Here is a 13,175-nt window from a genome sequence, read left to right on the forward strand (position 1 = left end):
TGACAGCTGACACATGACCGCTATTTCTTGGCAACGGTAGGCAAGATGATTTACAAACAAAAATAAAACTGTTTTATGTAATTGTTGTTAACTATGATGTGAAATAATTAATTAATATTATTAATTCTTACTTATAACCTTGTGTGGACTGCTATAATGGCTTCGACTACTATTCGTGACCAAAAAATTGAGCAACAAGTGCGTTTATTTGTGAAATTTATTTTCTTTTAAATGTTTTGTCAATAATGTTTCCTAATTTCATTATTCGTTTTAGCGTCAAATCATGGAACAAAAAATGAAGCAAAAGAGGCAAAGCTCAGGCTTGGTGTTAGCCAATGACTTACGTGTAGGTTCTGCGAAGCGCCCTATTTCTGGCAACCGCTCTCGAGAATTACACGGTAATGTAATTTTATGATAATTGCGTGTGCCCCTATAATTTCAGTTTTCGCATGTCGCGCTATTTTATTTTATTTTTTTACAACAGGCTATGATGGTCCGATGCAATTTCTTATGTCACCAATAAACCCTGATCAAGTCATACCTCTCCAAACTAATAGAGTGTCCACATATGATGGTAAGTTATATATTTTATTTTTTAGGCTTTAGCTGATCTAGTATATTATTTTATCAAAAATCCTTCATATAGATTAATTCTGTTTTTATTCCTTACAGTTAATACATACTGTATTTTCCCCCTATTAACTGATTATCTAGACACCTTGTTTTGCTATTGTAGACACTTGCACATGCTCATATATTTTGAAATACTTGCTTGTGTAAAAATACTTTATGTGAATTCCAGTACATAACTGTTTATTTCTTTTTGGTCTTATTTCCTAGATTGATGTATGTTTGTCTTAAAATAGTTCCAATACCTTTTTAAGTATTAAAATGTGTGTTAAAACAATGCTGTATTGTAAGTTTTGTGAAATGTCAGGATATTAAATGAATAATGTAAATAAGATTAATTATTGTTAAAGTTGGTTATAATTTATACACACTTTGTAATCTTTGCTTTTCATAGCAAATACTATGCAAATACTTATGTCAAAAATTTTCCTTGTAAATTAAATTATCCAGATAAAATTATAAACATTTAAACAGGATTCTCCTGTAGTTATTTACCATTGACTAGCTTGCGTATACCATATTTTCCCACATCAATGTGTCACTTGTGTAAAGAGAAATCAGTGTGGGAAGCAGTCATAAGAAAGTTTTACAATGCATGTTTTCAATATTGATTTATATAATACTGGCTGACCCAGCAAACATTATATTGCCATATAAAGTAATTTTTGGGGTATAACAAAAAAAATAAAGACGAATGATTCTCAGACCTACCAAATATATCACACATAAAATTTATTATACTACAATTATTATATTCAATTGCCAACTTGCAACTCTATTGCGGATCTGTGGATGGAGCAGGAGATGGAATTGTTGTTGTATTTTTTAAAGCTTAATCATAATAAAATAAAAATAAAAAAAATATTCTGGGGCCACCTTTATCATTTAGGGGTATGAATAATAGATGTTGGCCGATTCTTAGATCTACACAATATGCACACAAAATTTCATACAAATTGCTTAAGCTGTTTCAGAGGAGTTTGGTAACACACCATAAAAATCTACAGACATCATAAAAATCTATTGATTACTGAAATTGGTATTATTTTATTCACTTATACTTATTATCATTGAAGAATATTTGAGCGAAATATAGTTGAGCAACTTAGTTCTGCTGCATATGCAGTAAAAGAATTTGTAACTTAACAATTGGTCTTTTTTAGTTATTTTCACAACATTATGTGAAATACCATATATTGTTATGTGGCAATGGCGGTAATGCTGCTGATATTATTTCTTTTTTTGTACTACAGAATATAGCTGTTGGATATACATAGAATGATACCAAATTTAAAATTTATTTATTATTAATTAATTTATTCATAAAAATGTCAATTATTTAAAGAAAATGGGTGCGTGCAAAACATATAAACATTGGGTTAAATAAATAATAATAAAAATTTTACTTACGCAATAACCTTAAATTAAAAATACACGCATTTAAATCCTTTTAAATGTATGTATGTATTTAAATAGACATAATATTCATACCAGATTAAAACAAACTGTTAATTCTCACTAAACTTGACAGATAAATTATCGGCAATGATGTTTGATTTTATAATATTCTTTCTATAAACATAATGGAAATATGTTTATTCAAACAAAAATTCATAGAAAAAGATTACAATGTAAAGGATTATTTAAATGATAACAAAGCGTAAATTATTCATGAAGTAGGTCAAATTGTAAGTATGGGTACTTGTACTATTATATATTATTTGATCAATCATAATCGCCCTTAGTAATCGCCATTTCTTTGACCTAATGAATAAAGTGATATTGATTTGATATCCATTACATCCAAATTGACGAACACGGAATGTTAGCGCTGCCGAAGAAGACAGATTTTATGTCGAAATCGAAACAAGCCTTTGACAAGTATAAATCTATAAATTCTTCCCGGCGGAAAATATTACGTACTTGGCATCAGCTGTAGATCTTACGTCTAGATACGTCTTTCACCTATTATTCTGATAGTGAAAATCATCAAGTATTTGGCCTACAAATTTTTTTTTGTATATTTTACTGATGTAAGGTATATAGATATGGGCCTTTACTATGAAGGGTCATTTTTGTCCAAATGTATTTTGATAAATTTAAAAGATAGCCAGATTCTAGCACTTTTAATGTATGGGCAAGCTAATTTCATATATTATTTTATATTACACACATAACATGCCACATAAATCTCCAGTTTTCTCCTGCTTAAGAATTCTGTATGCTTTCTGAGATCTTTGGCTGAGACACACTTGAAAATAAAAGTTCTTATCAAAACATTTTTGAAGTTGTCTCTTTTTCTCAAAATTTATTCGTAAATATTGTGATAGCTCATGGCCTGACATGCTGCAACATCTCAAACTGAAGTATTCAGCAAAAGAGGTGGCTTAAGGGCCTTAGCTATCGACAAAGTAATTATGTTTCATATAATATAGTTGTCCATCTTTAAAATCCAGAATGTCTGTGATAGAATTTGAAGTCGCATTACACGAGTTTGAAAAATGCATTAAATCTTAAGATACGTCTCCGGGTTACGACAAAATTCCAGCTAAAAATGGAATAATAATTTTCTCTTCCACATTTATAATAAAATTCTTCTTCATGTGTTGTTCAATAGTTCTCATTCTGAAATCGGAAAGAGCTCCAAGTTCCTACAAAGTTTTTGTAACTAAAATATTAGAATGGTTTATAGAAAAGCAAAAGATACTTTACAATACTGTTTCCAATAATAAAACAGGGTTCCGGGAATGTCAATCAGCCTTTTCGTTAAAGCCTTGTTCGTACTGTTGCCCATTTGCAAACGACGGCTCACTATTTTGAGAAACTAGTAATGGCAATTTTGCATACTTACACATTATGTTGAATAATGGACGAAGAAACCAAATAAATAATAATAACGGATGTCGCAAACGTCAGAAATATTTTGAAACCAACTTCACCCTGCTACTTTTGTGTTAGAGTGGTGCGCGCGCATCTTAAAATTTCACTATCATCATTTTTTCATAGCGCGCCTAATGAAGTATAACTACAAAAACTTGTAAAAGATTTCCACTTATGTGTCTGCAGGCAATTTTGTAAATCTCTGGTTTCTCGCATGTTTGACTAGGTTAATAAATTCAGGCCCGATGTGGTCTACGAGTTAATTACCTATTGCCTTTTCTCGGACATTAAAATTGCATAAAAAAAATATCAATATGTAGCTGACAAAATGTTTTGGGTTGTTTATATTTAAAAAAATGCCGCGTTCATCATCACCAAGGTCACTAGAAGACTAAATACTTATTGACTTTGATTATATTAAAATTATTTGTAAGGTATAGTTTTAGCTCGGTTTGAGGAAAAACACCCATTCTTGATAACTGGAATATTAACTGAATAATTTAACAATGAATTATTATTGATCTACACTGGGTCACATAATGCTTATTTTCCTATATGATTCCGTGAACGAAACATGACTTAAGTTATACTGTGAATCACGTTAGCCTACGCAGTGTCCTTTTGTTAGGTGTAAAGATAGACAATAAGGACTAAACGGAACGGGATCAAACAAGTAAAATAATCATAATCCTATCATTGTGAGCGGTCAGCCATAATTTCGGCATAATGTTGCAAATAATTTAACCTTTATGTGATGAAACAAAAACTAAACTTAACAGGGATTCACTTTTGATTTCCACATCAAATCAGTTTAGCCATAAACGCTTATGGCACAAATAAACTAAAAAAAATAAAGTATATTTTAGCTTCAGTTTAGTACAATAATATATAGAGATTTTTTTAATATTTTATGTGCAAGCACGGCACGATCATAATTTTATTATATTATGTATAGCTGTTTTGTATAGAATACAACATTTATTTCTGTAGTGTCCACTAGTTTATACACTAATGTTTTATTTTAATATATTCTTTTATGAATAATTCATTTATTAATATTATAATGGTTCATTTAAAAATATCTGAAGCTCTGGCTTTCAGGGACTAGACATTGTTATGGCGTTTAGATCAATGCCATTCTCAGATCAGGATCAGGTGTTAAGATGCGTCATGAACATGATGGTCGTGATTAATGTCATAATTAGTAATCGCGTCAAATAAATTTGTATTTGTTGTAAATCGTTGTTGTTGTCAATCAATCAAATCACTTTATTCATGTAAGACACGGAAATGACACTTATGAATGTCAAAAGTTTACTTTTCTTATTAAATTCATCCGTCAATCCGCCACTTCGTAAAATGTAAAGTTTTACTGAGATGAAGTGGCAAGAAACTAATTGCCACCCTTTTAAATCAACATTAACACCTTCATCGTTATACAAATCATTTACATTAAAAAATGATCAAACGTCAAATGGTTCTTACACGAGTAAGTCAAAAAATTTAATGTAAATTAATACAAAAAAAATCTTATTGAGTACAGTAGTTGCATCGTCCGCACACATTGTAAATAGAGGTATTTTGGGAGAATTTTATGGGCTGTTAATAAATATAACTTTAATTTTAAGATCATTAAGGTATAACCTGGCGACCTGGCACCACAAGCAGACACGAGTTGACGCATGGACCAGCCATCGTTTCCGTCGCACATATTTTAGTCCGCTTGCTTCGAACAGCATGGCGTCTAAACGGACGGCATTTAGACGATGTTATTTTAGAACATAAAATTCGCAACCTTTCTGTTTTTGTTAAACTCATTAATTAAGGAATGATTTAAAGTATTTGTTTTATCGATTTTTATAAGCATAGATCCGACACCGGACATCCTGTACAATACATTAACTCGGTAGCAGAAATCAAGTGTACAAACTTGTATAACTTATAATGTTGCAGAGTTGGGCAACCAAATAGAAGTGATGACAGTTGGCGATGATCTAACAGAAGGCAGCGGGGACGAAAGTGTGCCAGTATGTAGTGTGGGAAGGGATGCGAGTGCTGACGACATCTGTGCTGATGCAGCTGTAGCGCCGCTGCACGCAAGACTTCCGCGAGACGAGTCGCCTTCTCAGGTAACACCATCAGATTGCAAATGTTATTCAAGAACTTTGAACCTATCATCCAAAGGCTGTTCGTCGATAGTTATAAATTATAGCAATTTGAATTACGGGCTTCTCTACGCGCATCGAGTTTTGTGATACAAGGCACGTAGTTGTTATCAACCGCAATATCTTCCAGTGCCTAAGTTCACGTTTAAATTACTTAAAAATAAATATTGCAGATGCGGCTTATCTAAAGGGAATATAGTCAATATTGAAGGAAATTGTTACTTTGTAAATTTCATAAAGCTTACAATTAGTAATAATTGATAATAACGTTTGTGTTTCTCGTATTTAAGGCTGCAGAAATAGAAGGATCAGTAGAAGGTGCAGTGGAAACTTTTGTGGTGACTCCAGCTAAACATGGCACTCTGTATAAATGTAGGATAGCACGAGATAGAAAAGGAATGGACCGCGGATTGTATCCAACATACTTTTTACATCTTGAAAAGGATTATGGAAAGAAAGTTTTTTTATTAGCGGGTATGTAAGGAGTTGTTTATAATAAGTGCTTATTTTATGTTTTACGTAACTGAAGTAAAATAATGCGTATTTTACGTGCAATGACCGAAAACACTCACTGAGCGTCGTCACTGCAAAACCTTTACACGGTGAAATTTATGTTGTAGCTGTTTGGAAAACACTCACGATGCGTTGTGGTATTCACAAAAAGAACACATGGCGAATTATAAGACCACAACGTGTTCAAGCAATGCAGGAAATCCATGACGTGTTCCGAATATATTTTTCTTTAATTAATTAAAGTAAATTAAATCCCTTTCTCTTTTCTATTCCTTGCAACTTGTCCATTTATAGAGCAAGAGCCCGTGAACCCCAGACCTTCTTAAAAGCTGAAAGATTGTCAGGAGGCAAGAGGCTCTTAGATCATTAGTTTTCGATTTTTGAGTGATATAGGTTTTCGATTTGAGTGATATATACTTATGATTAAATAACAACTATTTACACGACCCTTATACTAGAAACCCTTTTTAATTATGGGTTTCGGTGATGACTTACAATCAGTTGATGTTGAATTGAATACCAATGTATGAGCCAAATTCAGAAAATTTTACACGAAGAATTGAAAGTTCGAAAACTTTGTTGTCGTTGGATCCATCATGAACTGACAGCGGAGCAGAAGCGGGCTCGCGTGGAATGGTGCTCACAGAGGCTAATGAAGTACGGACATTCTAATGATGTGTATGACATTGTCACAGCAGATGAAACGTAGATTTATTGTTTTGAACCCAAAAAAAACAACAATCTTGTGAATGGGTGTTTGAAAATGAGAACCGGCCAAGAAAAAAGTGAGGCAGAAACGATGGTAAAAAAAACCGACTTCAAAAACTGAAAGTATCAAATAATTAAAAATTTAATTTAATACACCTTTACCTTTAGTATTAATAAAATGCTATTATTTATATGTACTACCTATTGATAGGTTTAAAGTCGGTGCCTTAAAAAAATAAAACGTTAATATTATAAACAGCTTACTTACTGTATTGTAATTATTAAGGTTGTCTGGCCACGCGTGTCTGTCCTCTTGTGTTGTTTTGTTCTAGTGGAGGTACTTACTATTACATTTGGCTTGGCACCGACTTCAAAACTATCAATATGCAGCACATACAAGTAAAAGTATTTTATTAATATTAAAGGTAAAGGTGTATTAAATTAAATTTTTACTTATTTGATACTTTTCAGTTTTTGAAGTCGGTTTTTTTTATTTTTTTACTTTTTAGTGTCAGTTAATAATTATAATATATAATCAACCTGAATGAAAACTCCTTAAAAAAACTGTACACAAAAACAATTATATCATCGAGATAAACAAAAATGTTCATAAAATGAAAACTACTGGGCCAAACTACACTGGCCTTCAAAAGTAAGTATCACACTTTTAAAATTGGGATAACGTTTTAAGTTCACAAGATATACTTTCGAAATAAAAAGGACTCCAAAGAGAATTTAATTTTGTACATAAGAACAAACTAATAATAGTCGGTAACCTTCTTTTAAGAATTGGCTGAAAAAAAAACTTCAAAACAAAACCATTCCTTTTTCAAAGTGGACGTTTCCGAATTACAATTTTAATTTTTACCATTCACATTTTTCTTTCTGTTTAACTAAATTTTTTTCAGGATCGATGGGTCTTGTTTTTTTAAATTTATGCTAAAAAGCACATAACATTTATTTATCATGCCTCTTTCAGTTGAATAATGTGCTAGGATCATGGCTTTTCTGGAACTAGGTATCGCAGGTATGCGCCGCACTGCAAGAATGGTGGGTGTGACGGTACGAACGGTCCAGAACGGTCCGTGACATTACAGTGAGAAGAAGACTTGCTGAAGCAAATTTGAAACCCCGAAGACCAGCGAGTGGCCCAAAACTCGAGAGACAGCATCGAGTAGCGAGACTGCGATACGCCCGTGAACACATGCAGTGGGATGAAGAAGAATGGTCAAGAATTTTGTTTGCAGATGAGTCTCGATTCTCCCTTTACACTGCTGATGGAAGGCGAAGTGTTTACAGGCGACCTGGTGAGCGATACCTTCAAGCCTGCATCTCAGAAAGAGTCCAATACGGTGGGGGCAGTGTACATGTATGGGCTGGCATATCTTCAGAAGGTCGCACAGAGCTAGTAGCCAAAGAAAATGGCACCCTCACTGGGCAAAGATATGCTCAAGAGATTCTCAATGAGTATGCAGGGCCGTATTTAGCTAATATGGGTGATGGATCGATGCTGATGCATGATAATGCCCGGCCACACACGGCTCATATCGTACAAGAGTATATTCAGGACGTCGGTATCAGCGTGATGGCTTGGCCATCAAGAAGTCCTGATCTCAACCCGATTGAATACGCCTGGGATGAGCTTGGGAGGCTAGTCAGAAATCGCAGACCACCACCTACTACCTTCAGGGCACTAAAGCAGGCCCTGGTAGAAGAATGGCAGAATATTCCCCAACACCAGCTCCGAAACCTAGTGTTCAGTGTGCCAAACCGGCTCGATGCTGTAATCAGAGCTCGAGGAGGCAATACCAGTTATTAAAAATTAAATAACATGTAATACATTTTAGTTGAATTTTTGTACACTAAACTAAAAATGTCTATTTTCATTGTTTTATCTTTTTTAAGTTAAAAATGTTACTAGTATAATTAGTATAATTTTTGTTTCTAAGAATTAAAGCCTATAAAATTTGCAACAAAACGTTTTTAATCTTTAAATCTCTACCTTCTATAGTTAAGAAAAAATAATAATTAGAAAAGTGTGATACTTACTTTTGCAGGCCAGTGTATGTAAAATTTATATGGAACCAAATGGCATCTATTCTGCATCAAAAATTACGTAAATCGGATCATAAATCTCAGAGTAATCGGTGTACATACATAAAAAAATACCGATCGAATTGATAACCTCCTCCTTTTTGAATTCGGTTAAAAAATGATCCCATTTTTTTCTCAGCTACGGGTCCCATCTGCACAATTCCACTTGAAGATCAAAAGTGTGTTAATGCCGAGTAGCGAAGAAACGTTGTCATGATGTCATGACAACGCTTCTTCACACACGGCCAACAAAACTAAATCATTTTTAGCTTCCGAAAAATTACAACTCGTCACCCATCATGCACATAGCCCCGACCTAGCACCCTGCGATTTCTGTATTTTCCCCAAAATCAAAGATTTGATGAGAGGTTTCACTTTTACCAATTCCGAAAAGCCAGTGATAGTGTTCAATCAGCACGTAGAAGACATGCCTTCAGATCTGTGGTCCTCCTGTTTTAAAAAAGGTTCGATCGCATGAAAAAAATGTTTAAAATGTAAAGGAGAGTATTTTGAAAAGCAATAAACATAATATTTTGGTTATAACAAGTTGTTTTTTAAGTTACGCAAAAATTTTAGTGTGACCTACGTACTCAAACGTTTCGACTTCATTGAGTAAGTTAATAAATGAAAAACGTAATTAAAAAATTTAAGCTAACAAAGTTGTTCGAAAAATCAATGATGAAAGAGGTATGATTGCGCTGTATTAGATCTACTGTTTAGAATGAAATAAAATGATTTCAGGTCGTAAGCGTAAGAAGTCCACGACATCTAACTACTTGATATCGACCGACCCTACAGAGTTAACTCGCCAAGCAGATAGTTTTGCTGGCAAACTGAGGTCCAATCTGCTTGGCACTGCGTTTACAGTGTACGATAATGGCAAGGCTTGGAAAAAGAACTCCCGTGAACCAACCAGACATGAACTTGCGGCTGTTGCTTATGTGAGTATCTTTTATTTATTTCGGTACATTGGTTTTTGAGATGGTGGCAGTAAAGGTTGACTCATGTATGGCAACAATCTGATATTTATTTCTCCTTTAAAACATTTCAGGACACTAATGTGTTGGGCTTCAAGGGTCCACGAAAGATGACTGTTATTCTACCGGGCATGACACCTGACAGACAACGAGTTACTATAGCACCTCAAGATGACAGCGAAACACTCTTAGAACGGTGGAAAAGCCAGAATTTTGATGACATTGTAGTGTTACATAACAAAACACCTGTGTGGAACGATGAGACTCAGTCGTATGTACTCAACTTTCACGGACGGGTGACACAGGCAAGTGTGAAAAACTTTCAGATTGTACATGATTCAGAGCCAGATTATGTTGTCATGCAATTTGGTCGGATATCAGAGGACGTGTTTACAATGGATTTTAGATATCCCTTGTGTGCTTTGCAGGCATTTGGTATCGCCTTGAGCTCGTTTGACAGCAAATTAGCATGTGAGTAGAATAGTACTTTTATAAATATTATTTAAGTATCTATGTTTACTGTGGAGACTTGATTGGTTTTTGCTTTAATAATGAATGATGTTTAAATGGAGTTCAGATTTTAGATCTTAAATATAATACCACATAATACTATGTATAAATTGTTCTTGTAAAGAAGATAGGTGAAAGTAAGTTAATCTACTCACCTCAAATTTAAAAATGGATATGTGTTAGTTACTTTTGAAAATTGGTATACATTCCACAAACAGGTCAGAGATATATTAAAAAGTGGCCACATCAAGATTAGCTATAGCATGTATTAAAGATTTGATAATGATTTGACAGGTGTGTTTTTATGTAAGTAATATTATAAATGTTTATTATTTGAATTGACAGAAACAAAAGTAACTACTCTTCTAACCTAAGATTCTCATAGGGCTGTCATTATTCCAAATTATAATCAATTTTTAGTTCATCTATTGTTTTTTAGAATACATTTGCATAGGTCAGCTAACAAACAGATGAGACAGACATATAACATTATATACAGACATATATAATAGTCAATCATAATGAAGCAGCCCTGATAATCAAGTCTCCAGTGTAAATTATTCATCTTTTGATGAAAGTATTATTGTTTGAATTAATGCATTCCAATTAAGTAATGAATTTACAGTATTATGATTTTATAATGAATTGTTTTGATTAATTTTACTGTCATGAAATCATGTTTTAGTAATTTGTCAAAAATTTGTTGATTTTAATGATATAAAATAATTTTGTATTTGTGGGAAAGTTTAAGTTCGCATATTGTAAGTCAGGATCTCAGCACAACTGCATAATAATTCCCTCAAATATTTTAAAGTAATAAATGTATTACAATAATTATTATTTAAATAATTGCTCATATTTAAATAGGTAAAAATTTGAAAGAAAGTTTAAGATAGTGTACACTTTACTACATGATATAGCTTAAGTTACTGTTTTACTCATGTCCTAGCATTTTTATTTGTAATTTAGTTTATGTTTATGCTGACCTAGTCATTGTGTGTATTTTTAAAGTTAATGTAAAATTACGAATAAAGTAACAATTCCGCACAATAATTTAAGATAGATTAATAATTAATGTAATGTAGCACAAATTTAAATGTATTCGCACAAGTGAAATAACAACACTAGGAGTGCTTTAAGCATAATTTTGTAATACTTTTTAAAGCATCTAATAACTACTTGATACAGAAGTTTTTGAACAATCCAACGTATTCCTGATATATCACCTTTACTAGACTATTGATTAATGTAAATCTTTAACAATTTAATAGGAAAAATTTAACCAGAGCAGTATTGTAAAGTTCTTTAACGAAAATAATCATTACTAGAAATGTATTTTTTAATTATGTCAAAAATTTGCGAAACGTCAATACCAAAATTTTGGCGACAAACTTAGAGAAAATCACAATTAAATTGAGTATAAATCCTAGATAATTGAGTAAGTAGTTAATATCTAAAGAAATTGTGTGCCTATTTAGTCTATGTGTTAGAGATATTATTTAAAATAAAAATAATAAAACTGTATATAGCTAAAAATAAGCGATTATAAAGCATTGAACGAGCTTGTAGGTGTCATAGATAATGTGTAATGAAATATTCATGTTTACATATTGTTTATTATAATATGTAGGTATCCTAAATTTTTACTATAATTAATTGCAATTAATGGTTTTAATATGTTATTATTTCAAATTAAATCATGTTTAATATAATATATATATTATAATACGGAACAATTAAAAATTATATGAGTATTTTTTTATGAAATGACTTGGTGTTGCTAATTACCTACGTAAGGTAGGTAATGTAATTTTAACTAAAATGTAATTACCTATTACAACTTGCCTTACTTTTTAATTTGATTGACGATGGATAATTTATTTTATTGTAACTTCAATATTAAATCTTTTACTAAACTGTTTTACATAATAAATAAAATATGTACTTATTCTTTTTATACGCTTTATATTAGCTTCACCTGTATGTTTGTAACCGACTTCTTTTGGCCCCATTTTGACCCACTTTAAACGGTAGATTTCGTTCAAACTTTGTAGATTTATCGAGGACCGATGACATTACATTAATTTGACTAAAAAATGAAAAATAAATAATAGTTAAAAAAAAGCACGCTTTATATAAAGTTCAACTAAAAAATAGAAAATAAATTTAAATTGAAAATAGTGTAAAAAAAATATATTTAATTGTAAAAAAAAGCGTGGGGTGCTTTTTAAGATATTATTAAAATAATAATTTTTCTACACCCCACGCTTTTTTTACAATTAAATATATTTTTTTTACACTATTTTCAATTTAAATTTATTTTCTATTTTTTAGTTGAATTTTATATAAAGCGTGCTTTTTAGTTTTTTTTAACTATTATTTTTATACTATCACGTACCTACTTAAGTAGGTAGGTCAGGTTTTTAATATGTTTAAGTTCTTATTTCTTTATGTTGCTCATGTCATAACATAAAACTTAATATCAACCTCAAGGGTATGCCATAGTACATTCAACTCAACATGTCTTTCCTGTATGATATTTTACAAATCACACTTCACTATTTTGTTTCTATTTCACACGTCATGGTTTTATTTGAATAGTTTGTGGGGATTCACGGCAATTCTTTGAGAAACTAATTTAATATTTAGTTTGTATTTTCAAAATGCAATATTTGTTTTGTGTGGGTAATATTATCAT

At 31.8% G+C, this 13,175-nt stretch overlaps 1 protein-coding gene across 2 annotated transcripts; it reads left to right on the forward strand.

The window, feature by feature from the left end:
• Positions 1 to 41: 41 nt before the first annotated feature.
• Positions 42 to 12,647, forward strand: LOC126970841 (protein king tubby). Of its 2 annotated transcripts, XM_050816989.1 has the most exons (7): positions 42 to 198; positions 275 to 398; positions 485 to 574; positions 5,464 to 5,639; positions 5,966 to 6,149; positions 9,732 to 9,931; positions 10,042 to 12,647. In XM_050816989.1, the coding sequence occupies exons 1-7, from the start codon at positions 157 to 159 to the stop codon at positions 10,444 to 10,446; spliced, it is 1,221 nt and encodes a 406-aa protein (XP_050672946.1). In that variant the 5' UTR covers positions 42 to 156; the 3' UTR covers positions 10,447 to 12,647. The 2 variants fall into 2 exon arrangements, with proteins under 2 accessions (XP_050672946.1, XP_050672947.1); XM_050816990.1 differs by lacking the exon at positions 485 to 574.
• The last annotated feature ends 528 nt before the right edge of the window (positions 12,648 to 13,175 follow it).

The sequence above is a fragment of the Leptidea sinapis genome, chromosome 22 (assembly GCF_905404315.1).
Source record: "Leptidea sinapis chromosome 22, ilLepSina1.1, whole genome shotgun sequence".
In the NCBI taxonomy this organism is placed as follows: domain Eukaryota; kingdom Metazoa; phylum Arthropoda; class Insecta; order Lepidoptera; family Pieridae; genus Leptidea; species Leptidea sinapis.

Coding starts and splice junctions, on each gene's coding strand:
- LOC126970841 (XM_050816989.1), top strand. CDS start 157: ATGGCTTCGACTACTATTCGTGACCAAAAAATTGAGCAACAA. Junction 199..274: donor ACCAAAAAATTGAGCAACAA/GTGCGTTTATTT, acceptor TATTCGTTTTAG/CGTCAAATCATGGAACAAAA. Junction 5,640..5,965: donor GAGACGAGTCGCCTTCTCAG/GTAACACCATCA, acceptor CTCGTATTTAAG/GCTGCAGAAATAGAAGGATC.